Source organism: Streptopelia decaocto (genome assembly GCF_964273445.1).
Source record: "Streptopelia decaocto genome assembly, chromosome: 1".
NCBI classification, from domain to species: Eukaryota; Metazoa; Chordata; class Aves; order Columbiformes; family Columbidae; genus Streptopelia; species Streptopelia decaocto.
The window spans coordinates 40,683,968-40,708,799 of NC_138663.1; the positions used below are offsets into that span (position 1 = coordinate 40,683,968).

At 39.9% G+C, this 24,832-nt stretch overlaps 1 protein-coding gene across 1 annotated transcript; it reads right to left on the reverse strand.

The window, feature by feature from the left end:
• ST13 (ST13 Hsp70 interacting protein) lies at positions 1 to 24,763 on the reverse strand. Its single transcript, XM_082043040.1, has 12 exons — positions 24,578 to 24,763; positions 17,464 to 17,521; positions 16,153 to 16,222; positions 15,971 to 16,041; positions 15,386 to 15,452; positions 14,728 to 14,812; positions 12,591 to 12,701; positions 11,127 to 11,229; positions 7,382 to 7,498; positions 6,619 to 6,682; positions 5,392 to 5,474; positions 1 to 1,799 (listed from the first exon to the last, which is right to left on the reverse strand). The coding sequence occupies exons 1-12, from the start codon at positions 24,685 to 24,687 to the stop codon at positions 1,671 to 1,673; spliced, it is 1,068 nt and encodes a 355-aa protein (XP_081899166.1). The 5' UTR covers positions 24,688 to 24,763; the 3' UTR covers positions 1 to 1,670.
• Between the last annotated feature and the right edge of the window lie 69 nt (positions 24,764 to 24,832).

Here is a 24,832-nt window from a genome sequence, read left to right on the forward strand (position 1 = left end):
TTTATTTTTCAAAACCATACTTTATTTTTAAAGGCTGAGAGAAGTATTCGGAACTATATTTCTTAAGCAAAAAGATTCACATTTCATTCTGCAGGGTCATTAGTATGAGAAAAAGCATTTGGGGATTCATTTTTGCAACTGTTGTTGAGTTCCTACACCAATCCAAATAGATTTTAGAATGGTAACATCAGTTATGACTTAAGATACAGAATTAGAAAACAGGAACACAAATGCTGAGACCCAAGTGGTGAAAAGGTAACTATGGTAATTTTTCCACAGAAAGATGATGTTTTATCTAAGACAAACAGAAGCAACAACTGTCTTCATTGGCAGACAAACTGAACATCATCAGCACAGACACTGCTTCAAGAACACCCATGCTGTTAACCTGCAAGTGTTAAAAGAATGTTTTGTCTGCTCCAGTTACTTCACCTTCTCTTCCATATTACAAGCCTCAAAACCATGGAAGTATGAACCAACAGCAGCTTTTTTTTTTTTTTTTTTTTTTTTTTTTTTTTAAAGAAAGGGATACAAGAATAGGTGGAAGACTACAGTATGCAGCAAAGGAAGAGTCATCACCTCTAAATAGACAGTGGGACTTCGGCTGAGAAATTTTAATCGATAACCATGTAAGGACTCAAACCAATTCAGAACCCAGAGCTGCAATTTTTTGGGGTATTCTCCCCTTCACCAGTTTGTAACTCTGCATTTACATGTTCTGGATGGCTTGCATTTCAGTGGGACAGAGGTAGTGATGGGAACAAGATTCCTTCCCTAAAGTTTCCAAATAGATGAAACCTGGTAAGCATGGCCCCAAGGAAGGGCAAGTGCAACCAGCTGAGGACCTGCCAACTGGGAAAGAACAAGAGCACAAGCACAGACAGTAAAGCTGCTTTCCCATACCCAGAGTGATAAATAAAATGTTACATAAAGGTGCTGGACAAGCATTGGGCAAGTAACAAAACTTCTGTGGCCTCTACAATGAATACTTCATGCCAGGTTGCGCAAAGGATAGGATTACACCTTTGCTGCACAGTTGTGGTGATAAAAATATTACATTATTTGCAGAACTTCCAGTGTGTAACTAGCTAGCATGGTTGTACTGATAATTTTAATAGCTATATAAAGTCAGTCATCCATTTAAAAAGAAAATAAGGACTTGTATTTGCAGCAGACAATTACTTTATCCAGTTAATTCTTCAGACTTGTCCCACCTTTGCTATTTGTGACTAGGCCAACTTTTCTGTCCTAAGGGGATTAAGACGGACTTCAACTGTTAAAGTTCCTTCCTCTTTGCTCACTGAGAGTAAGTAAAAAAAAAAAAAAACACAAAACAAAACAACAGAACAGCAGGTTTTTATCTTACACTCCTGGAATATTATAATTTCTTACAGAAGTGTTCATTCGAAGGAAACTGTAATACTTATAATAGAATGTTGCAACTCTCGGACAAGGAGAGATGGTTGAAACTAGGTCATCTGAATATAATCTGAGTGTGATAAGCCAATCATTGAACCAAGTCAATGCTTGGGACTAGAAAGCAGTTGTCCTTAGAACACTCCGTTTCTCTTCTTCAGAAGATCAGAGGTACAATGGTTTGTTTTATTGCAACACTGGTTAGCCAAATCCAACCCTCTCCATTCAGATATGATTTTTAGGAACCAGGGATTTTATGGTTTACTGGCAAATTTGGCAGACAATTTACTGATGAGATTCATGACCTCGGGTTTGTTCTGGTACTTGGACATATTTGCAGGATTCTGGAGAATATCTTGGAACGCAGCCATAATTTCTGGATCCTGCAGGACAAAAAGCAAAAATATTAGGGCATTTATAAAGCAAGTGTACAAAAGTTAGTGGTTATATAGTTCCAACACAAACCCAGTCTTGCTCAGCTTTTAACATGACAAGACTAGATCAGAGTTTTGGGCAAGAGGTCTCTAAAAAGAACACAATTATACAGTGCCTGCTGTAAATGCTGCATCAGTAAACACCAGAGACATTACTGAAGCTGTTACAGTAATAGTGCAATGTGTGAGAAGGGCAATAACAGCTCTTTTTTCCCCAAAACAGAAGCCAAACACAGCCACCCCTACTGGATTATTTCTATTCAGGCATCTTCAAATGCATTTTGAAGGGAGCAGGAGCTGTGTGTGTGTAGCATGCATGATACAATAACCCTCCTTAGAGCAACAGCTCCTACTCAACCCTTTGACCTCTGTTTCTTCTACAGTAGAAACTTTAATGTGCTGGACTGTGAGCAGTTGATGTGGCAATGTTTGGGTTTAAAAAAATGCATCTAGTTCTTAGCCATTCCCTACCTCCTCTAAGAAATCACAACAAAGAGAGTCTTGTTCTCTCTCATCACACTACTGTGCTGCAGTTAATAAATACATTCACATATACATTAAAGTCAGTAGGCAAAAGGATACCAACTTCATCTTCTCTATTTAGTATGAGAAGAATTAGTACTTCTTTGCGCACTTCTAGTACACCTTTGGCTGCTGTTAAACTAGAGCTAGTTTTACTCATTTTACATGTGCATGTTTTCAACAGTGCCCTTTAATAAATTTCTATAGAATGATTTTACATCTCAGCCTGGAAAAATGTTTCCATTATAAGCAACATCTACAAGGATTCAAGTTTTCTTTAATCCAGCTAAAGTGCAAGCAGTGTATTATGTCCAATACAAATCATCTGCATCAGCTGTAATTTAATTTGCCATTCTTTCTAGCACATTTAAGTAGTCTCACTGAAAGATCCAATCTTCCTTAGATTTCTAGCCCATTGCTACCACAGATGTATTCTTTGGAAACCAGCAAAAACCAACTGGTGTCCTCAGAGCTGTCTGTGCTACAGTCCCACCATCCCACATCTATTCTAGCATCAGACACAGACAACAGCTCTTTAACAAGTCTGATCCAAAATTGCAATTGGAGGTGTGGACTCCACTGACATGACCCACATGGTTCAGTCATGTTTTATGCATGTTTGGAACCAAGAGTCAAGCCTTATCTTTTGTCAGAAGCATTTACAATTCTTTTATGTCTTTCATATAAAGGGAATCTGCAAAGCCTATGAAAAATAGGATGCTGAAGTTCAGAAAACAGACACTAGATAAATTTTCTCCACTTTACAGGAAACCTATACAAAGAAAAAAAAGACAACTTTCACAACTTCAACCTTATTGAATTTCCGATTTCAAAACAGGGCACATGACTATACAGATCATGGTGTGGTGTTAAATCTGTGGTTTCACCTGTATATGAATCTGGAACAAAAAGCTGAGTAAGCTTAGTCACTGGCTTGCATCAAAGCACACCTAAATGAGTGTTAAATATCCAATCTTACGCTATGTGTTTTATGGTCCTGTAAATTCATAACAAGTAAACTAATCTGTACTTGTGCAACTCCCTGGAAGCCTTCAACCTTAGACTCTGTTTATAAAAATGTTTAATACATCCAAGGTTTCACACTGATGATCAATATTATAAAAATAAAGTTTTTCATCAAGAAAGATGTTTTTATACTAGTTTGTACAGATTCTTATCTTTATGCCAGTGATGGGCAATAACCTCTATAAACCTGTCCATAGGCATCTACATCCAGCTCTTTGGTTGCTTCTACAGATGACAAGCTCAAGTTGACAGCATAACCAGTTTAATCTAGCTCATGTTCAGGCACACACAGTTGTAAGATTTACCAAGATGTTAAAAAAAACATGCATATTTTAATGTTAGCTCACTGAGAATAGCCTGGAAGATGATAAGACAACAGTCACTATGTCTAAAGAGATTGAGAAGGTCTATACTCTTGAGATACTCCAATTTCAACAGTTAAGTGCTCACTATGAAAAGCTTCAACATACTGTCAATTTAAGTAGTACCTTAAGATTAACAATTCAGGAGAGACTTGGGTGATTCAGTATCTGCAGACTTTCTTGTAACACCTCAGATAACCTACATAATAGCTGCAAGCTACCATTTTCTATCAACATATTCCATAGCTGCACTGAACAGAAGCCAAGCAGTACAAACTACTGTCTTTTAAGGCTAGAGTTTACACTGCTGATTCAGAAAGGTCCAGAACATTGTCAGTTGGACACTTTAGGAAAAGAAGGTAGTGCAGACATAAGTGAAATGCTGAATAAGTCACATATAGATGTAAAGCTCGTACAAAAGAGGTCAGCCAGAGACAAGGCTTTGCTGACAGGTTTTACATGTTAAAACCTGCCTGCATTATCAGGAAACACTGTCGACACACACTCTTGCAACAGAGTCCTACTCTATGTTGGGGTACTCAGCATGCAATGGAGCATTCTTAAAGGCACATGGCAAGTGCTTAATGTTTAGCTGCACCTCAAAGCTCTGTTTTCAGCAACTCTAATTTCAAACTCCTTTATTACAGTATAAATTAGCCAGGTAATTAATACAAGTCATAGGAATTTTTTTGATTGTATGGATGCAAGTCAACGTTACTGACTGTAGCAGCCTACACAGAGGTGTGTTTCAAACCACCAGAAACCATTAAAGAAACCCATGAACTTTTGCATGGAAAGTGATGCCTTTTTTGTGGTTTCAGGGCATACCAAATAAGGGCCCCTTTGTGATGCTTTTATTTAGCTGGGGATCATAGCTGTTCAATGAGCTGGGAACAAGAAATAACTGTAGTTCAACCACAGCAATCCAGAGAAAGTAACAAAACACTTTTATACTTGATCATATTAGTATGCAAATGTAACTATATGGCTCAGATTTTTCCTAGCCCACCTGCCCCTAGAATTGATGATGTTGGATATGTTCTAGTTAATATGCTGGAATATTTTTCTTGTGTAAAAGTAGTCACGACACTGAGCAACTAATCAAGCCCACTTGGGAAGTAAGTTTGCTTTTAAGATTAATTTAGAAATTGCTAGATGCAGAACTAAACCAAACACTTAATCCTCTACATAGAAAGGCAATTCTCATCTCAATATTATTGTAATGTATTGTGTTGCAACAATATTAATCATTTTTTGTTTGTGTATAATTATCTCACCACAATGTGTGTGCACTCAAAAAGGAGCAATTGAATTATACCATGTGGAAAATAACATTAAACATTAAAGAGACTGAAAAAAGATGAACTCTATACAGCACATAGTTTTTCCTATCATAGGCAAGTACAGAGCTGGGGGGAGGGACACCTTTAATTAAGCTGCCATCAATTTGAAAAATAGCTAACATTGATTCCAGACAGTCTGGTGCCACATATGCAAGGAAAGAATTTCACAACAGAAATAAGCAAGCATCCCACCGCTATCCCAGAGTTCACATCTTTCTTCCTTCCCTTAGCTCAGAGGCACTGTTCTCTCGTTCAGAACATTTAGCTTTGATTATAACAAATACTCACCTGCATGGCCACAAGGACTTCTGGGTCACTGAGAATCTCATTGAGACCTGGCATACCTCCAGGCATAGCCCCAGGAAATCCACCTGCAAACCCAAGACAAGAAGAATACATGATGAAAAAGAAGAATACATGCTGAAATACACATAGTTCATCTATAAAGGAGGCTCACTAAGAGACCAAAACATACTTCCTTTGCCACATCTCTAAAGCCCTGTCTTCCATAAGGCTACAGCTGCATCACTGAATGGAAAGCAAGGTCTTTACCTTCTCTTTCTGTGAAGACCTACATCTTACTTCATCCACGCTTTTTTAAACCAAATTGAATACGAAGCTTGTAATGAGTGTCAGGTTCTAGTACCCTGTACACAGATACAGGTATTTTTCTGGTTAACTTAAATCAGGTAAGTCTCAAGTTCAATAACATAAGCAGTCTGAATGCCTGGGGTGAACAATTCAGAGCAAAAGAAGGCAGATCAATAGTAGTACGTCCCACGTACATTCCACATTTGGCAGAAATTTAGGTTTGAAAAAATTGTACCAAAGAAAAAAACAAATCCTTGAAGCAAATGTCTGAAGTTGTTTTTGAATCAGCAGATACCCCAGCAGTGCTGAGCAGAGCAGATACAGTCTCGCTTTGGTTCTCCTGACAAGCTGATCGGGCTGGAGCATGCACACAGCCTACCTCAGCTACATCCCAATCTTCAAGAGCATTAGTACTTATCCTTGTTTCTCCCCCGATTTTCATGGAACTGTTCAAGGACAGCTTTCCTATAAGGTAAACTGCACTACCTGCTTTAAGAAACTCTTATGGTCAACAATAGCTTACAACCAGCACAGATTTCCCTAATATTCAATCAAAGTTTTCAACCTAGAACTATTGTTCTTAAGCAGAATGGGTCCAAGGCATCCTGGGTAATTTAGAAAACATTTTTATACTACTTTTTCAGCGCATACTATTAAGCAAACACTGCACCTTTGTATCATTACATTATCCATCATTGCTGATCTCTGTCTTCATTCTATTTGCTACCCAGCATCATTTCTCTAAGAAAAATCCCATCCCTCTGCCCACTAGTGCTTAAAGAGTTGTTTGTAGACAAGTTCTAAACTTCAGAAAATATTTTTCCCTGTCTTGAGAATAAATGCTATAAAAACTGTGGTTATTATACTCCACATGGAAATATCAATCACTTCTGCATCAAATATTGGTGCTTAAAAATAAAATACCTGGGAAGCCACCTGGGAAACCACCAAACTGAGCTCCTCCTGCCTGTCGTCTTGCTTCTTCCTCCTGCAGATGAAGGCACATCATTCCACAAAAAGCAATGGAACTACAGCCCGTTTTCTACTGCCCAACTCGTTTTAAGACAAAAAAAAAATAGCTGAGACTGTTTCAGGCAGGTACACTATCACAATAAACAAAGCACTCCACTATGTACAAAACCACTGACAAGAAACAGCACTCTACTCTTAACTTTAGTATGTTTTTGCAGAGAAGTTATGCAGAATATGTTTTTACTGACTATGAACTGTATGATTTGTTTTAGCTCCTTAACTTACATTTTTAGAACTAACTGCCACCCCCAACGCATTAAAATATATAAGTAAAGCATGAAGAAAAGGCAAGCAAACTGTGTCAGGAAATTAGGAAAAGCAGCAAAATATTATCCTGAATTTAGAACCTCCCACTTTGGGAGACTTTAGCACTTCAAATCAAAACTATTCTGGCACAGTCATACAATAACTGACTTCTTGAAATACAATATTAGAAAGAGATTCCAGGGCCTGTTTTTGCCATAAGCAATAAAAGCAGATGCAGTACAATGCCCTCTTCTCCAGATTTTATTACTGGTCAAGTAACCAAGACAGAAACCAACTCCCTAAAATTTTATTTGAAGACTTAAAGTAACTCTTCTCTGCAATTTGTTTTAACAAAAATAACTATGACGCTCTCCAAACTGTTAAGAAATATTAAATCCTAAGTATTCACCCTTTGTGCTTTCTCGTGCTCCTCCCGTGCCTTCTTCACCCTTTCCATTCTTTCCTTGATTTCCTTTTCTTCACGCTTCCGCTCATATTTTCGGCGATGTTCTGCAATTTTCTGAGCCTGTTACAATGGAATACCGAGATTTTGTATACATTTGTAGCACATCACACAACATATTTCAATACAAAATACATGTAAGCATAACCATCTGCTTTTACCAGTTCTTAAAAATCAAGGTTTGACTTCACATCCTGAAACCGCCTTTGTTTTAGGAGCCATTTGCTGATTCCTCTCTATGGCAATCAGTTATTCATGTCTACTCAGCCCTAGCTGTATTCACCAAAATATGCACTCCAGCATTACTTTTTTGCTATAGAGCTCTGAGACTTTATCATAGTTAAAACCTAAACACATTATAATTCTACATCCCTTTGTGCTTTTATGCTGAAATACTAATTTCTTCAGGGCTAAAACCAACAACTTCCCCAGAAGAGGGAATTTTCACTAGCACAACAACAGGGAAATATCATTCCCCCTCCAAACACACACTTCAGGTAGTGTTATTGCTGTTCCAGATGCCTTTGCAGCATACACAGCTAGACATAAGCAGTCCAAAGAATTCCTGAACCAAACCAAGAAAGGCTAGTGAGCAAAACGTTTGCTTCCTATTATTAGCTTTTTCTCAAGTCTATGAAATGTACAAGCCCCAGCAGAGAGAGCAGTTAGCAATTAACTCCCCAAGGCTCATTAGAACAATAGAAAACTAACTGTAGCGCTGCCTTCCTGAAACATATCCTTATACAGCATTACAAAAAATGGCTCACGATTCCACAAGTTTTGTATGATGGTTACCTTGCACCAGCATGAACTAAGCATTTTTTGAATTTGACTTGAACTTTCAGCTAGAAGTGCTACAAAATAAAAAGCGCTACGAAAGCTGGAATAAATTAGGTGAACAGATCAGCTTCCCTTATTAAAGATTAAAAAAATCACCCATGAAAAGATCATACATTTTTTTCTTTGAGCTACATATGCAGATGTCCGCAGTTGCCAACTACAACTCAATGTATCACAGACATACTCCACTGTTTCTATGCATGGGCAGATTAACTGGGAAATAAAAGGTTCCCCCTCAGCCGAGCATTAAGTATACGTCTTACAAGAAAGATTAAGACCTAATTACATTTACTACAGATCAACAGTCTCCAACGCAGACAACTAATAGGTTATAAGATGGTTGCCCTTATTGTTTTGTAGGAGACAGTGTCTTCTACGAAGACATGACAAGAAAACTGAATGCTGAAGTTGTTAGACACAGGAATGTTTACACATGTGGCAGGTTAACCTTGGCTGGCTGCCAGATGCTCACTAAGCCACCCTCTCACTCCCCCTCCTCAACAGGACAGGGAGAGAAAATAAGGTGGAAGAAGCTCCTGGCTTGACATAAAGACAGGAAGATTACTCATCCACTACCATCATGGACAAACTCAACATGAGGAACATTAATTTACTGCCAATTAAAAATACAGTAGGATGATGAGAAACAGAGACATAACTGAAACCATTTTTCCCCTACCCCCCTTCTTCCTAAAGCTTCACTTCACTCCTTTGTTCCCCACTCTTCCACCTCCTCCCTGCATCCTAAGCAGTGCAGAGGGATGGGTCTGTGGTCAGTTTATAACACCGCACCGCTGCCACTCCTTCCTCCCCACGTGTTTTTCCTGCTCCACCATGGGATTCCACCCCACAGGACAGTCCATCAAACTGATCCAACACCGGTCCTCCCCACAGGGCAGAGTCCTTAAGCAACAGACTCTTCCAGCATGGGTTCCCCATGGGCTGCAGCTTCTGCCAGAAAAACAGGTTCCACATGGGCTTCTCTCTATGGGCTGCAGTTTCTGCCAGGAGCCTGCTCCAGTGTGGATTCTCCATGGGCTGCAGGATAGGTATCTGCTCCACCACGGACCTCCACAGGCTCAAGGGGGACAGCCAGCCTCACCATGGTCTTCTCCATGAGCTGCAGAGGAACCTTTGCTCACATGCCTGGCACACCTCCTCCCCATCCTTTCTTTGCTCATCTCTGTGTCTGCAGGGTTGCTTCTGTCACATTTCTTTATTTCCCTCTCACAGCTGTTGAGCTGCATTTTTTTAACCCTTTCTTGAATACGTTATCACAGAAGCAGCACCAACATCGCTGACCAGCTCAGCTTTCACCAGCGATGAGCCTGGTTTGGAGGCAGCTGGAACTGGCTCCATCTAACAAAGGGACGGCCCCACATCTCTTCTTAGAAGAGGCCAGCCCTGCTGTCTCTACCTCCCCCAAACCTTGTGGTGTAAACCTAATACAACAGCTGCAATCTGTGATCTGTCAACCACTTGAAAGGAATATGCAGAACAGATGAAGAAGAAAGCCTGCTATCAACGGTCTTATACGTGTTACACTGAAGTTCTGCCTTAGAAGAATGCCACGGTCAATGCTGAAAACCAGTCTTACACAGATTATGCTGCCCTCATGGGGCAGACTAGTGAAAGCACAAATCACAGCAAAGTTCTTCCTTTGTAAAACACATTTAGGATGAAGCTTTGATCAACACATAAACACCTTTGGGGAAAAAAAAAAAAACAAACACAAAACACATCGATTATGAGCGTTCTCTTGCTCTTTTGAATGTTTTTAGTCTAGATTCTAAAATGCCTGGCAAACTTCGACTGCTTCAGGTTGTTAAGATTTTATGAAGGAACATATTATTTCATAGTTCAGTTACACATCCAACCCCAGTGTGCTGGTTTCTCTGAAACAGAGTCAATTTTCTTCATGAAGGTAGAAACTCTTCTTTTTTTGTAGCTAGCACAGCCATTCCTCGGATTTAGTTTGAGAACAAGATAATACCTTGCAACAGAATTAATGTTTTTCTTCAAGTAACTTTCCAGTGGTTTTGAGTTGGAATGATGAGATTGTAAAAACTTACTGTTACTTTAGTTGTTGTCTGAGAGGCACTATCTTTCTGGGCTCTCTATCTACAGGTGTGAGGTAGCTTGGAAGAGGGGCGTGGATGGGACAGACTATGACTGACATCCAGGCTGATCAGTGAGAATATCCTTTGCCATTGGCAGCATGCTTCATGAGAGTTGGGTTTTCCGGCTGGGGAGACCCATTCTTGTTCTGCTCTGTTGCAGATGAGTTCTGTTCAGGAGTTCCTTTAGTTCAGCCTTTTGCCATTCTGCCATTTTGCAGTGGGCTCTGGATCTTTCTGCCTCCTTCTCTCTTCCCCAGGGACTGGGGGACCAGGGTGCTCTGTTCCCAGGACTGGCTATTCAGTGTGGATGGAGTTTGTGAGGAATTGCACTGAGTATCTTTTATTTTATGCTCTATTTCCATTTTACATGTAGTAGTAGTATATTAGTATCATTTTGTTATTTTATTAAACTGTTTTGATCTCAGTCAATGAGTTTCTCCTTTCCTTTTGATTTTCTCCCCTATTTGGGGAAGTGGTGGGAATAAGCGAGCAACTGTCTTGGTTTAGATTGCTAGCTGGGTTTAAACCACAACACACAGACACTCAATTCCTTTACACACAGCCATAAACAGCTGTGATTGAAGACAGAAGTATTTATAAACTCAGTCTGAAGTGTCAGATGACACATGAACCATTCCCACAAGACTATGCATATTGGAAGAATCTGAAAGCAGCAAGCAATGTCACTCAAACAAATAGAGGAGGGACCTCCATCATGCCTCCCCACTTACTCTTGGCTGCACCTCCTTCAGCATGGCACTAGCATCCTCATCATAATCCAGTTTACAAGCAAGTGCAAGATCATGAGCGGCCTCCTCCCAGTGACCCAGAAGTCTGGAATTCAGAAGACACCAACATTTAGAGGGAAAAGCAAACTGAACTCTGATAATTCTTTAAAGTATTTACAACTACATGGCACTCATTATTTTTACCTGCATCTATACAGACTTACAGAAGTTTAAAGTGTAATAATCATGGTGTTTTCTGTAACCTGAACACCATTATGCCATTAAAGGATACTTGTTTGCTTCATAACCTCACAAAAACATTTGCTTGATTTAATAATGAGGGAAAAACCCCCTCAATCAGGTAGTGTTGTTGTTGTTTGCTATAACAAGGAAGGGTCTAAACAGGGAGAAGGAACCCTACCTAAACACATGAAGCACACTAATAAAAATGCTCTGCATCACTAGAGACACATTATGTGTAAAATTACACGTTCAGTGTTCTGTACAAGTCTACACCACTACTACCTCAAGTTTAAGCAGACCCTCTTTACTCAGCACTCAAACATCCTAGCTACTGGATACCCCATGTCTTAGTTGAAGGGATCATGCAAGCTACTGTGTCCACTTCTTAACTATTCACTGATAATCAAAAACTTAAGCAAATGGTGGTATTCCTAAATGGTCAAATCACTTCTGCTTACAGGCAAAGGTGTTAATCCAAACTATGCTCCAATCTTCTCTTAGTTTCCATGTAATTTATTAAAACTGTAGACACTAACAAGCTACCTTCAGAACATTGTTTAAAATGCCTTTTTTTTAAAAAAAAAAGTTCTATTAGCATTTACTGCTTTCATTTTTATACAGACTGTAAGAACTGTCACCTTATTTGTTTGTTTGTTTTTTAAAATGACAATAAATCAACCAAAAAAGTTTAACTTTACTTTGGGGAGGATGCACACTGGCCTAATGCTGTTTCAAATAACTATGCTGCTTGCTTAATATCACTCTTCAATTGCAACAAACAGTTCCCTTAATAACTATGCAGTTTAATTTACTATATAAAGAGCTCTAGGATCTAATGGAATAAGGTCAGTAGAAAAATGTTTAAGAATTATAGGTTAGTAAATAAAAAATTAAGTGAAAACAAAAGACTTCTGAACAAATAAAACCCATAGTCCCAGAACTTAGAATCTTTCGCAAATGTTATTTAGAACAGCAGTAAGCCATTAGAAGATATGTTCAAAAAAAAAAAAAAAGCAGCACCAGAGATATTATTAATTGCCATCAATAAATCACCATCATCCTTTCTTTCCTATAAGCCATGCACTCAGTACAATTTTTTTTTGCTCAGAGCTACTGCTCTCAGGTACCAGACAGACAGTTCAGAGACACAGAGAAGGAGAGAATGCATAAACAAAACTGTTTCCCCTAAGTAAGTAAATACCAAGTATAGGTACAGTTCATTACCTATGTGCTTTCCCCCTCCATTTGTAGGTCTGTGCCGAATCAGGATTAATCTTGATGGCTCTGTCACAGTCTCTAATGGCAGCATTTGGCTTCTGTAGTTTCACAAAAACACTGCGGGAACATTGATTATACGTATTGAAATACCAAGCTACTAACTTAAGCTGGAAGTAATTTTGGATGACTAACAGGCAAGCTAGTAAGAGAATACATTTGAGGAGCTGAGTGCAAAAAGATTTCATAGTGATAACGAAGCCACCAAAAATTAGTTCCCTCCCCCACTGCAGGTGAACCATTAGCAAGAAACAAAAGTATTCATTGTTCAGACTAGAACCTTGCCAGCAAGAACAACTTTAGTGCACAAGGAGAAGATACAGAAATGCAAAGTACTGTTCAATTCCATCGTGTTTGGAATCTATAGCAAATGGAAACTAGCAATTTGAACAAAACAACATTAATATTATGCATGCCATATTACTATAGTCTTTAAAACAGTAAGACACAGAAAGCACTAGTTATCATACAGGATGAATGGCTAAAATAATCAGATACTACAAAAGGAGATGAGTCATAAAAATTAGAAGAGGCAAAACAAAAGCTCAAATCCAGAAAATAGCCCTAATCCCTTGTCAGTTAAGTGAAATAACTGCACATTTTACAATGCACAAGCACAGCAGATTAACTAGTAGGACAGTACTTTAAGAGGGTCAGGCATTTCAAATTAAAAATTTCTGTAGGAAACACTAAAAAAAAAAAAAATCCTGAATTTAAAAAGTATTTGGTATTCAAGATACTCGAAGTCAGAACCTCTGCCCTTTTAAATCTACTTGAAAACAATTTATCAGCCTGTAAGTAACTTTATCATTAAGGCATGTTATAAAGCAAGCATAAAGTTACACATTGTCCATCTCTTTGTTTCTTCAAGACAATGTGCCAGTAAACTGTCTCAAAGCTACACCTTGCCAATGAGAGACATCCCAGGGCTGCTGGCTGCACAAAACCCCCCAGCTTCCCAATCACGTCAGCCCACCCCCCCCAAACCAAAAGCCAAGTCCACCCAAGATGGATTACTCACAGCACTTCAGCACTGCTGTTACACTGCAGGTTTTACAATATGCTAATATATTGTTTGCTTATTTCTACAATAGACCAAATTGAAGTAACTTTTAAACTTTTCCTAAGAACCTTGTTTTTCATTTCTAATCCCACTCCTGAGACAATATGGCATTATAAGAGGCTTTAAAAATACTACTATGACAGCAACAACAATAATTTATTAAGGTGCACAAGTGGCAGTACACACCAAAACTTTGATACGGAAATGAAAAAATAGCAAGGCATGTATCAGTTAAGGCATAGTAGAACAGAACAGTTAAAGGACACTAATTAATCACAAAGAAGTCATCACAAGTAGAACATTTCTTTGAATTATACCTTGCTATGGAAAAGATCCACTGAACTACCACATCATCGTTAATGTGGTTTTTTTCTGTGTAAAACAAGGAAAAAAAAATCTGTGCAGCCCATACTTGACCAGCCTTCCTCAAGAGTGATGAAGACAAATATGTTTGTGCATTATGAAGTTAGGGCTACACACTTCCAATCTGGCAATGTTCCAAATGTGTCATCTGCAGCCTGGTACATGTAATTAGCAGTAAGGTGAATACTGAATGGGTTGAGAAATAGTATGTCCCGTTCAAATACAGACTGTTGAACAAAAATCTACTTTCCAGTGAACAAATTCACTGAGCAGGTACAACAGGGAGAGAATTCACATGATCCACAATTTATTTTGCATCAAAACAAGACATGATTTCAATCACCTTCTCAATGCCAGAATAACCTTCAGATTTTACAAATGTTTGTTATCCAGCATTATTCTAACTCAACATACCAAAAGCCATATTACTGTAATGCATTTTGTAACATAATTCTGTTACTCTATTATCGAGATTCTTTATATGGCTGCTTCAGTAAATCTGGTTAATCCCATGTAGAAGAAAATGCATTAATTGTACTTTTCTCTTTCCTTCATGTGGTTTAAGTTTACATAAATCCTCAAGTTGCCATTATATTTAGGTTTCTTCAGTAAAATAACTGAACAGGCAGAAACATAAATCACTAGTTTTTAGTGACTCACCTTGCCCTCTTGGCATATAAGATGGCCAAACAAGGATTCAGCTTGATGGCATCCGTGAACAAGTCGACAGCCTTCTGAAGTTCACCTAAATATGAGTAGCAGTAAAGTTTCAATCATTATGCAATGTAATTACACCTAAATTGCCAAACCTGCCTTACAGGGTGTTCTGTCCCTAGGCACTTCTTAAATGGAAGATTATCAACACAGGAAAATCAATTTCTCCCTCTTGCTATGCTACCGAAGTACAAACTCCAAAATTAATGCTGGAGGGGAGGAAAGACTTTTCCCAGTTAAATTTGTACATTTAACTTTGTATGCAATCAAATAGGAAGTCACCTCTTTACTACATAGCTTCTTACTGCACTAAAACAAACCACTAGAGACACTAATCATAATATGCAGGGAAGTACTATAACCATCAATTTGTAATTAAGATGCCACAGTATCTCATTCTCCCTGCCTTGCCCAAAACTACAGCTACATTGGAAAGACAGTACTTAAAGAAGCTTTCATGTTCTAGGTAGTTTTGGGGTATCCAACAGAGTGGGTTTTCTCTTCCCTGAAAGCATTCAAAATGGTCCAAGATATTTCCTTTCTTTTTTCAAAAGGAGAACTAAACCTAATGCCCTTGAATATGTACCAAAAAGCAATTTATCACCTTCACTTAGAGCATTCATTGCTTCAATCTTCTTCTCATTAGCTTGATCCATCATTTCTTCAGTTACCTAAAGAAATAAAGAAAATTAAAAACATGCACAAAGCCCAAAAGCTGAAGAGTCCAGGCCAGAATTACCACACTAAGACAGTGCAAAAGAAGGGAACTCCAGTTTTCTGATTCCAGAATCTTTTTAATTTGCATTAAAATCATAGTAAAAAAATTGCTTTCAGCTTGGAGACATTAGCCATCATTATTTTTAGCTAGAAAATGCTCAAAAGAGAAATTGAATAATGGCATATTTCTACATATCTAGTTTTCATAGGTGTTTTGATAATTTTTTTTTAGTGTTTTCTGACTTATTGAACTGACTTATTGACTCATTGAACTTTTTGATGGACTCTTACCTTGAATAAGACTGTGGTTTTAAGCCAGTAAGTTTTCTATTTAGGAGAAAAAGAGCCACAGCAATAGCTGGCTACCTTGCTAATATAATACTCATCCCCTTCTCAGTTGCTATCCTTGACTAAACTCAAAACCTCTCCATAGCTTTCCTGTTGCCACAGATATCGAAAATATTGTGCTTACCTCCACATTTTCATCTCCCATTTCTTGAGGGTCATCATTGTCTGGTTCAATCACTCCCTCATTGTCAATTTCTGGGGGAAAAAAACAAAACACGAAATCAAGCTCCATTTACAAACAGAGAGATGATTTCCAGAATCATGTTTAAACTGATTAAATGTGATAAAGTCATTTGTTTTCCACACCTAGGTCACTCTCTTCACTTTCTGGTTCAGGTGATTTAGCTGGCTCCTCTGGCTGTTCCTCTGCTTTGCCCTGAAAGAGAAATGTATTTATAAGCGTACATTATTTCTGACAAATATTCTAGTCCCACCCTAATAAATAGCATCAGAAAATCCAAAATTAATCTTCAAAGCATCAAACAGCTCTACAGCTGAACAGTTTTTCTTATTTCTCCTCTCACATTAAGTCTATCATGCATGCAAATAATTTGGAGGCCAAATTTTGACTGATGAACTTCTACTGTTGGTAAAACCTGTCTTTCAAATTGTGTAATTCAATAATCAAAGCCAAATAATCCAGATAATACCCAATTCAGAACCAGTTTTGCAATGAATACTGACCAACCTTCTAACCTTCCTCCATTCCCTCACACATCCTCTGGATCAAAAATTCTCTCTATTTAATACTATTAAGTTAAGGTCCTTCAGCACTGAACAATAAACTGGTGTCAATAATTAAAATATTGTTTCCATTTGCCAAGGTCAGAGATCCTTGTCACTTATACACAGACTGTTCTGTCAAATGTTTTCCTCTCAACTTCTAACTACGTTACTGATTTCCTCTGAATCCCGTAACTTAGCACATCCTGCTTTATCACAGACATAAGCTGCTTGTCTTGATATTCTGTGTCACAGACTACACCCACTACATATCACTACACAATCACTCTATACAGTTTTAACTAGCCAGTAATTAGAGCATCCACTGTCTTGTTAAAAAAAAATAAAATAAAAAATATACTTTTTCCAAAATAATTTCAAGTTTGGGAAAATCCTGCTATGAATACCTACAATCCATATTCATTATTTCCCTTAAACAAACAAAAGCCAACAAAAAACTCTTCCACAATACTCCCTTAAAAAGCTGATAGTTCAACTGTTCAATTAATTACGTATCAAATTCACTAATATTTATTCTCATGCAAAGATTAAAATTTAATCCGCTAATGACTACAGAAGAGGTATATAAACAGCGAAGACATAAAAAGAAATCAAGACTTCATTTGCCATTTGCATCACACAGAACATCAGGCATTCAGGATTAGGGAAATGGAGCGTGATAACACTTGAAACAAACTAGGAAGCCATCTGAAACAATTCATGTATGTCATCCAATGGGCAGGCTTCAGACTGCACTGCCACATTCATCCACCCTGGCATATTTGCCTACCCTATTTGAGTGAAAACTGACACCAGTTTTTTCCCCTCTCCTGCTCAGTAATTTTTGCAGAGTCCAAATGTTACGTTTTCAATGACAGACTCTTCAAATCTCACCTTATTTGTCTCCTGTGTAGAGGCATTGGCTGGAGCAGGTGGTACTCTGCCTCCCATGCTTTTAGGCAAAATAGAGAAAAAACAGTAAGATTATCAAAATAGTGGCATGTATTTTATCGATTCAAATCCTGCAAATCATCTCCACGTTCTGTTGTGACACATAACACGATGATCCAATTCACTGTAAAACCAGCAAATAAAAAGCACACATTCAGCAGGCTTTTCTTAGTGTAGCATAACACACACTGTCTCTGCTGGCTCTTTCACCTAGAACTCCAGTGGGACTTGTAGTCATGCACATCACACATCACCCTCCCACCCTTTCTCACACAGAAAATCTGCCTCCTTGGCTAAAATGGATTTTCTCCTTAAAACATATGTTTTAAGTCAAAGCTAAATATTATTATTATAGATATTACTAAAAATAGAATTGCTTTTGGAACAGAAATCAAACAACTTAAGAGAACCCTAATTGCCTAAAATGCTTACATGACAGCACCAAGCTGTGTGGTACAACTGACATGCTGGAGGGAAGCGGTGTCATCCAGAGGGACCTTTACAGGCTTCAGAAGTGGGCCTGAGCAAACCTCATGAAATTTAGCAAGGCCAAGCATAATGTCCTGCACATAAGTCAGAGAAATCCCAAGCATAAATATAGGCTGGGCGGAGAATGGATTGAGAGCAGCCCTGCAGAGAAGGACTTTGGGATGTTGCTTGATAAGAAGCTCAACATGAGCTGGCAATGTGCACTCACAGCCCACAAAGCCAACCATGTCCTGGGCCGCATCAAAAGAAACGTGGCCAACAGGTCAAGGGAGGTGATTCTCCCCTCTGCTCCACCTGGAGTACTGCTTCCAGCTCTGGGGCCCCCAACACAAAAAGGACATGAACATGCTGGAACAAGTCCAAAGGTCACAATCAGGGGGCTGGAGCACCTCTCCTGTGAGTGTCGGAGAATGACTAAAAGAGAAAGGGCATGGCTCCAGAGACCCTTTCTATGAAGAGGATCTCTTCTAGTTAGCGTGAGTAGGCCTCAGTTAGCATGAGCTGAGCAAGGGTAAGTGGGAAAGTACTGACCGAGAGGGGCCTCAGTCACTCTCAGTCAAAAGAGAGCTTCAGTGAACAAGTTTAGGAGGCAGCTCCGAGATAACGAGGGAGTCACATACCAGAGAAACCACAGAAGGGATGGGCTCATTATGTATGCTGGGATGGGCTCATTATGTATGCTATCAAATCGGTGTCTGACGAGTAGGCATAATTAATAGAACTGCTTTATAAAGGTCTGCTATAGATAGAATTGCTATAAATAGAACTGCTATAAAGGTCTGCTATAGATAGAACTGTTATAAAGGTCTGTGCTCTGCCTTGCTATAAAAGTCAGTGCTTCGCAGCAATAAACTGAAGTATGCTTATCATTCACATTGAATTGGCTGCATTTCTTCCTCCGTCACGGCAGGCCAGAACCCGTGCCGAGGTCTCGATCCCCGACATATGAGGACAGGCTGAGAGAGTTGGGGTTGTTCAGCCTGAAGAAGAGAAACCTCCAGGGAGATCTTGCAGCAGCCTTCTGGTTCCTAAAGGGGACCTACAAGAAAGCTGGAGAGGGACTTTTTACAAGGGCAAGTGGTGACAGGACAAGGGGTAAAGGTTTTAAATGGAAAGAAGGTAGATTTAGATTAGATAGAAGGAAGAAATTCTTCACCATGAGGAGGGTGGTGACGCACTGGAACAGGCAGCCCAGAGAAGCTGTGGATGCCCCATCTCTGCAAGTGTTCAAGATAAGGCTGGATGAGGCTTTGAGCAACCTGGTCTAGTGGAAGGTGTCCTTGCCCCCTTGCAGGCTGATCTTGAAGGTCTCTTCCAAACCAAACCATTCTATGATTCAAGCAAAAAACTGTTGCCTAGAAAACTATTCCACTTCTTTTACGTATTGCAATATTCATTCCTTTCCTCAGCTACAAGTTAAGGAGCATCCTCTGTATCGACAGCACTCTTTTCATATAGAATAAACTTCTACATTATAGCAACTTTGGTTAGCAGCCAGAAATAAGCACTGGCTTATTTCTGTTTCATACAACATCTAATCATACCTAATGGCAGGCTGCCACAAGGACTACCATTCCCATCCATCCTCTGCCCTCCATTCTCATCTACTAATAGTTTTAAATTGCTCTGACCATAGGCACTTGTCCTGGTTTTGTTAAAAACAAGTTTCTCTTTCAGTGAATTTTGCTTGTCAGCTAAAGCCTTCATATTAACTGCATTTTCCTGGAGAACCAGACACATGTTTTGGTAAACATAGCAATGGAATGCTAACTTATTGATAAGCATGGATGGACATCTCGCGAGAGGGGCGACGAGAAACAAGTGACTAAGAAACTGACCAACTGTGTATAACATTCCATTCACGTGAATACTTCATATAAAAGTGGGAGATCACAAGGATCTCGTCCCTTTTTTCCCTTTTTCCTTATGGCTGACCTTAGGAGAGGACCTTGCTAGTCGTCCCTGTGAACTGAGGCCTAGTGACAGACTGAATCCAGCTCCGGTTGGCTGCAGAGTCTAATCCAGGACTTTGGGTGCCGGCTCTGCAGTTGCTGAGACTTTCAAGATTGGTTTTGTATATTTTGTATTATTTTCTCTATTCTTATTAGTAGCATTAGTAAAACATCTTTAATTTTTCCAACTCTCTTCTCTCTGTTGTTCTTTCCCTCCCAATCGCCTGTCCTGAGTGGGAAGGGGGGAGAGGGAGGGGCAAAAAGGGGGAAGTCAGGGGGGGAGAGGGGGTTAACAATACATCTGCCAGGGTTTTATTGTCACCCCGCAATCTTAACCCTCGACAGCACTCCAAAGGGGAAAACAAAACAAAACTAAGCATTTCTGTCAACGCAACACGCTTGACCAACTCCCTGGGGTCCCACACAAGTGGTTAGATGTGATGCAGGGGAGAGGAGAAGGCAGTGGGCAAACTGGAAGGAGGAACTGGCAGGGTGCAGGATATCTGCTCTCAGGAATTAATGCAACATAAAACTTTTATCTGAAGGATGAGATACTACAGCTTCTTCATTCCAGTCCAGCTGCTGCAGCCACATTCTCCCCTCTTTCCTACCACCTGTCACCAGCACCATCTCACAGTCAGGCCCCAAACTGGCTAAAAACAAACCTGGATGGGGGGATAGGATGGGGACAGGGATGAGCTGGGGGAGAGAGGGTAAAAAGGGAATAGAAGGTGGCAGGATTGACAGGTCCTGGCACCAGGCCCTGCAGCAAAACTCAAACAAACAGCACTATACCACTTCTAGTTTACAAGGATAAACTGTTAAGAAAAAAATACCACGACTTCTGAAAAAAAAGGCACCTTCTGAAGCTACTGCAAAAATCTAGATGTGTCCCTGGAATGCTGACATTGCTTACTCTATGTTATACTACAAGGATTAAACAACTGTCTTATTCATCATTCTACAAGTAAGCAAAAAAAATACAGTACATGTAGTAACCATTCCTCCTAAATTTTTGCCCTCGTAGGCTGACAATAAGACATATAATCCTCTACCAGTCTGTAAAAATAAAAGTTCTCTCTAGGACTGCAGGGAGTGTCTAGGGAGTCTTGGAACTTCTCCTGCACAAATGGAACTACAAATTCCGAAGCATTTTAGTAGTGCTAATAACTAAAACCCAGGCTAACACAAAGCTCACAAGACTCATCTAATGCTTGTTGGCAACCCTTTATTAAAAAACAACAGCAAAAACAAACACACACACAAACACAGTAAGACTCTTTCAAAGCCTGGTTTACTAGAAAGAGACTGAGAACCCTCTAAACCATCTAACTCAAAAAAGTCAATAACATTCCCAGCTTTCAATGCTGTATTTAAGAGCAGCTCAACCTAAAAAAACCCCACAGGATTCAAATTCTAGAGCAATTCCAAATTATCGGTCTCAAGATCAGCTGATTTTACATCACACATTGAACCATCTCAGGGCTGAAACAACTTGGTCAGTCGCCTCTCTTCCCACTCCCCCAAAAACTATCCAAGCTTAGAACAGTCTATAACAAATGTTTAACTAATATATACACACACATTTTAAAATACAGTATTTAATGAACTTCCAAAGCTAAACAGTTTCATTCCTAGTCCTCGAAGATGTTTTTACTATAAGTTATCCTCTACTGAATCTACAGTTACAATCCCAGAACAACTTGAAGGCAAGTAACTCTAAAATCACCCCTTAAACCAGTATTTGATTACAATGATTAAACACACAGCAAGGGTGTGCAAAGTTTGCAATGTATTTAACCTCAACAATATACAGATATGAGGCATTCTTGCAGGAAAAGGCAGGTACTGAGCTGTATAAATAGGGCACGCACACACACAAAATATTTTAAATTAAACCTTTGTGCTAAACAGAGTTGTGCAAATCCACTAACAACTTTTGAGAGCTGCCAGGACTCTATTGCAACAATGACCCTATGCTTCCACTCAGCACAGTGAGAAGTGCTGCTTTTATGACTTGCTAAAAGAACTGCTACTGGTATTTCTACGTCTACTTTCATCACTAACAGCAACATTATCTTTAGAGAGAAACTGGATTATCACAAATTCAAAAGGGTCAAAAAACGTGAGCAAAACAGTGACCAAAAAAAAAAAGGCAAAACGCCCTGTTGATCAATTAGGGATTCTGTGCTTTCCTTTCAAGGACTGCTATTGTTTCTTCACTCAGTTACAGGTTTTCAAAACATGTTCCCTTTGATGACTCATTCCATAACATTTCAAGTCAAAACATTTGTTTTTTAATGCAATTATGAAAAACCAGGCATGACTAAGACGGATGTCAAAACACTTTCCAAACATAGTCATACACTAGGGTATGCTTTCTATACAAAGAGCATCCATATAGAAATTAAATACAACTATACAGAAAAAAGGTTAGAAGATAACTGCATGATGCAATATTAACAGCTAGTCAGAAATAAAGCACCTCATTCTGGTTTTATGAGCAGTTAGCATAATTTAAGTTAAAATCATTAGCTTTAAGGAAAAAAAAAATCAAATCAATCAACAGAATTTTCATTGAAATATTTAATGACGGATTTCAGTATAATTTAATCATTTTTCTGCAATTGCTCACAACATAGGTGACTACACCTATATCTTTCAAATTAATACCAGTAAACCTGCCAGAGATACCAGACTCCTTATTCCCACCTGAAGCCAGGCCATGCTAAGTTTCAAGCAGTTTCCAAAGAATGAGAAGGCCCTATAAATGCACTTAATAGTGCTGCAAACAGCACAGCTATGGAAGGGAAGAGGGGAAGAATTCACCAGACTTTCTCTTTGACATGAGAAGTAATTTGGCTACCACTCCAAGTATCCAAATCTATGACTTACCTAAATATTCAGCTCAAACGTGAAGAAAACCAGAGAACTTCAGAGAGCTACAGGAGCTTCTATTTTGAAATATTTTTAACTTCTGAGATAAAGATATCAGTGAAGATTTTACATGGAAAAAATGCCACAGTTCAAAACCTAATTTTTATACTTCTAATACAGGCGCCCTTTTATTAACCAAATAAAATCTCTCAAAATTAATCTGGAAGCTAGAGCCATTAACACGGAGAAAGTCAGAAATCAGATGATCACCTTTCCAGCCCCTAATGCTTTCTCTGGCCAAAAGAAGTCAGTGTTTTTCCTCTCCCTCCCAAAATATCCTATTCACACCTTCAAAATTACACAACAGAAGAATGGAAGTAACCTAGGGTGAGGCACTCTGAAGTCTTCTACACAGTATCAAAAGCAACTACAGACCTGCAGGAGGACAAAATGCACACTCATTTTTTTCCTAGGTATACGTGCAGCTACTGTGAGTACCGCAAAAATAAGTGAAGTTAATAGAAGTGGTTTTACAACCACACTAATATTCAGATGCATAAAAAAGTTTAAACATCATCATAAAATCATTTTAGCCATTTTCATTATATGACTGTGAAATGCCTGTGAAATGCCCCTACCCACAAATACATGCACACAAAGCCCCACTAGTTTTTCAGCTAATTACAAGATCTATACAGCAGAAAGTACAATTAAAATACTTCCAGAGTAAAATTTAAAGCAAATTTTGTAAAATAAATCCCAGTTTGTCACTAGACAGAATCTTTTCACTTCCCTTTTCATAAAAGGTGAATCTGCAAGGGCTTTCCTGACTTCTCAGAGACCTTTAGAGTAGCGAGAGTTGTAGCTTTGAAAGCCAGAGGAACCTTAGCTGAATACAGAGGTCCTGAGAGTTCCCTGCAGACAGCAAAGGACCTCACCCCTTCCAACCTGGTGGGTTTGGGCGGTCACAGTGGAACCCGACGATACCTTTATATTGAGAAACAACTGCTACAGACAGGCCACGCGTGCACAGAGGGACTATCTGCAGTGTAAATAACGCACATCTGAAGACCCTCACAGGTGAACAAGATTTCAACTACTTGACACGTGGAACTTCAAGAGGAAAAAAAATAAGCTTTGGCCAGGAACCACTCCGCTTGTTAAAACTGCCAGGTATTTTATGCTTTTGGGTACCAGGATGTAAATGAACGCCACTCACCTCCCAGCAAACTCAGCTCCTTTCAAGACAGGCTAGCCAACTCTGCTGCATAATGCGAGAATTAGCTCGGTTTTAAGTATTACTTCTGGGGCTTTCCAGCCTGCAAAGCTGAGCCACAGAGATGGCCGGGGGGGAGGCTTTTGCAACGGGAATAGCCAGAGTTAAAATAAATAAATGAATAAAAGGAATACAAATATATATATTAAAAAGACACCACAAACAAAACAACAACATTCTTTTTTAAGGTTCGAGCTGTGACCGCGCCGCGCGGCAGAAAGGCACTGGCGCCAAAGCAGCAGCGCACCGGGGCCGCTCCCCGGTCAAGACCCCGGGAACCGGGACCGGACTGGACCCGCAACGGTGACACCCGCGCCCCTCACCCCGCCCCTTCCCACCCCGTAGCGGGGCCGTGCACCCACACGTGCCCCCTCCCCCCCGCAGCGCGTCCCGCGCGAGATCACCCCTCCCCCTCCACTCCCCCCTCACGGCCGCATCAACCGCGGCGCGGCCCGTGACCGACCTCTCCACCCACTCGCGGAGGAAGGCCAACTCCTCGGTGTGCAGCAGGCCCGGGTTCTGCTTGCACAGCCTGACGAAGGCCCGCAGCTCGCTCAGCTTGCGCGCGTCCATGGCGGAGCAAGGGGGAGACGGCAGTTACGGCCCAACCGCCGCGCGGCGCCGCCAACACTTTCCAGCCCGCCCCGCCCCTCCTACTGGGCCCCGCCCCTCCTGCCGGGCCCCGCCCACCCACAGGCCTAGCCCCGCCCCGCCGCCG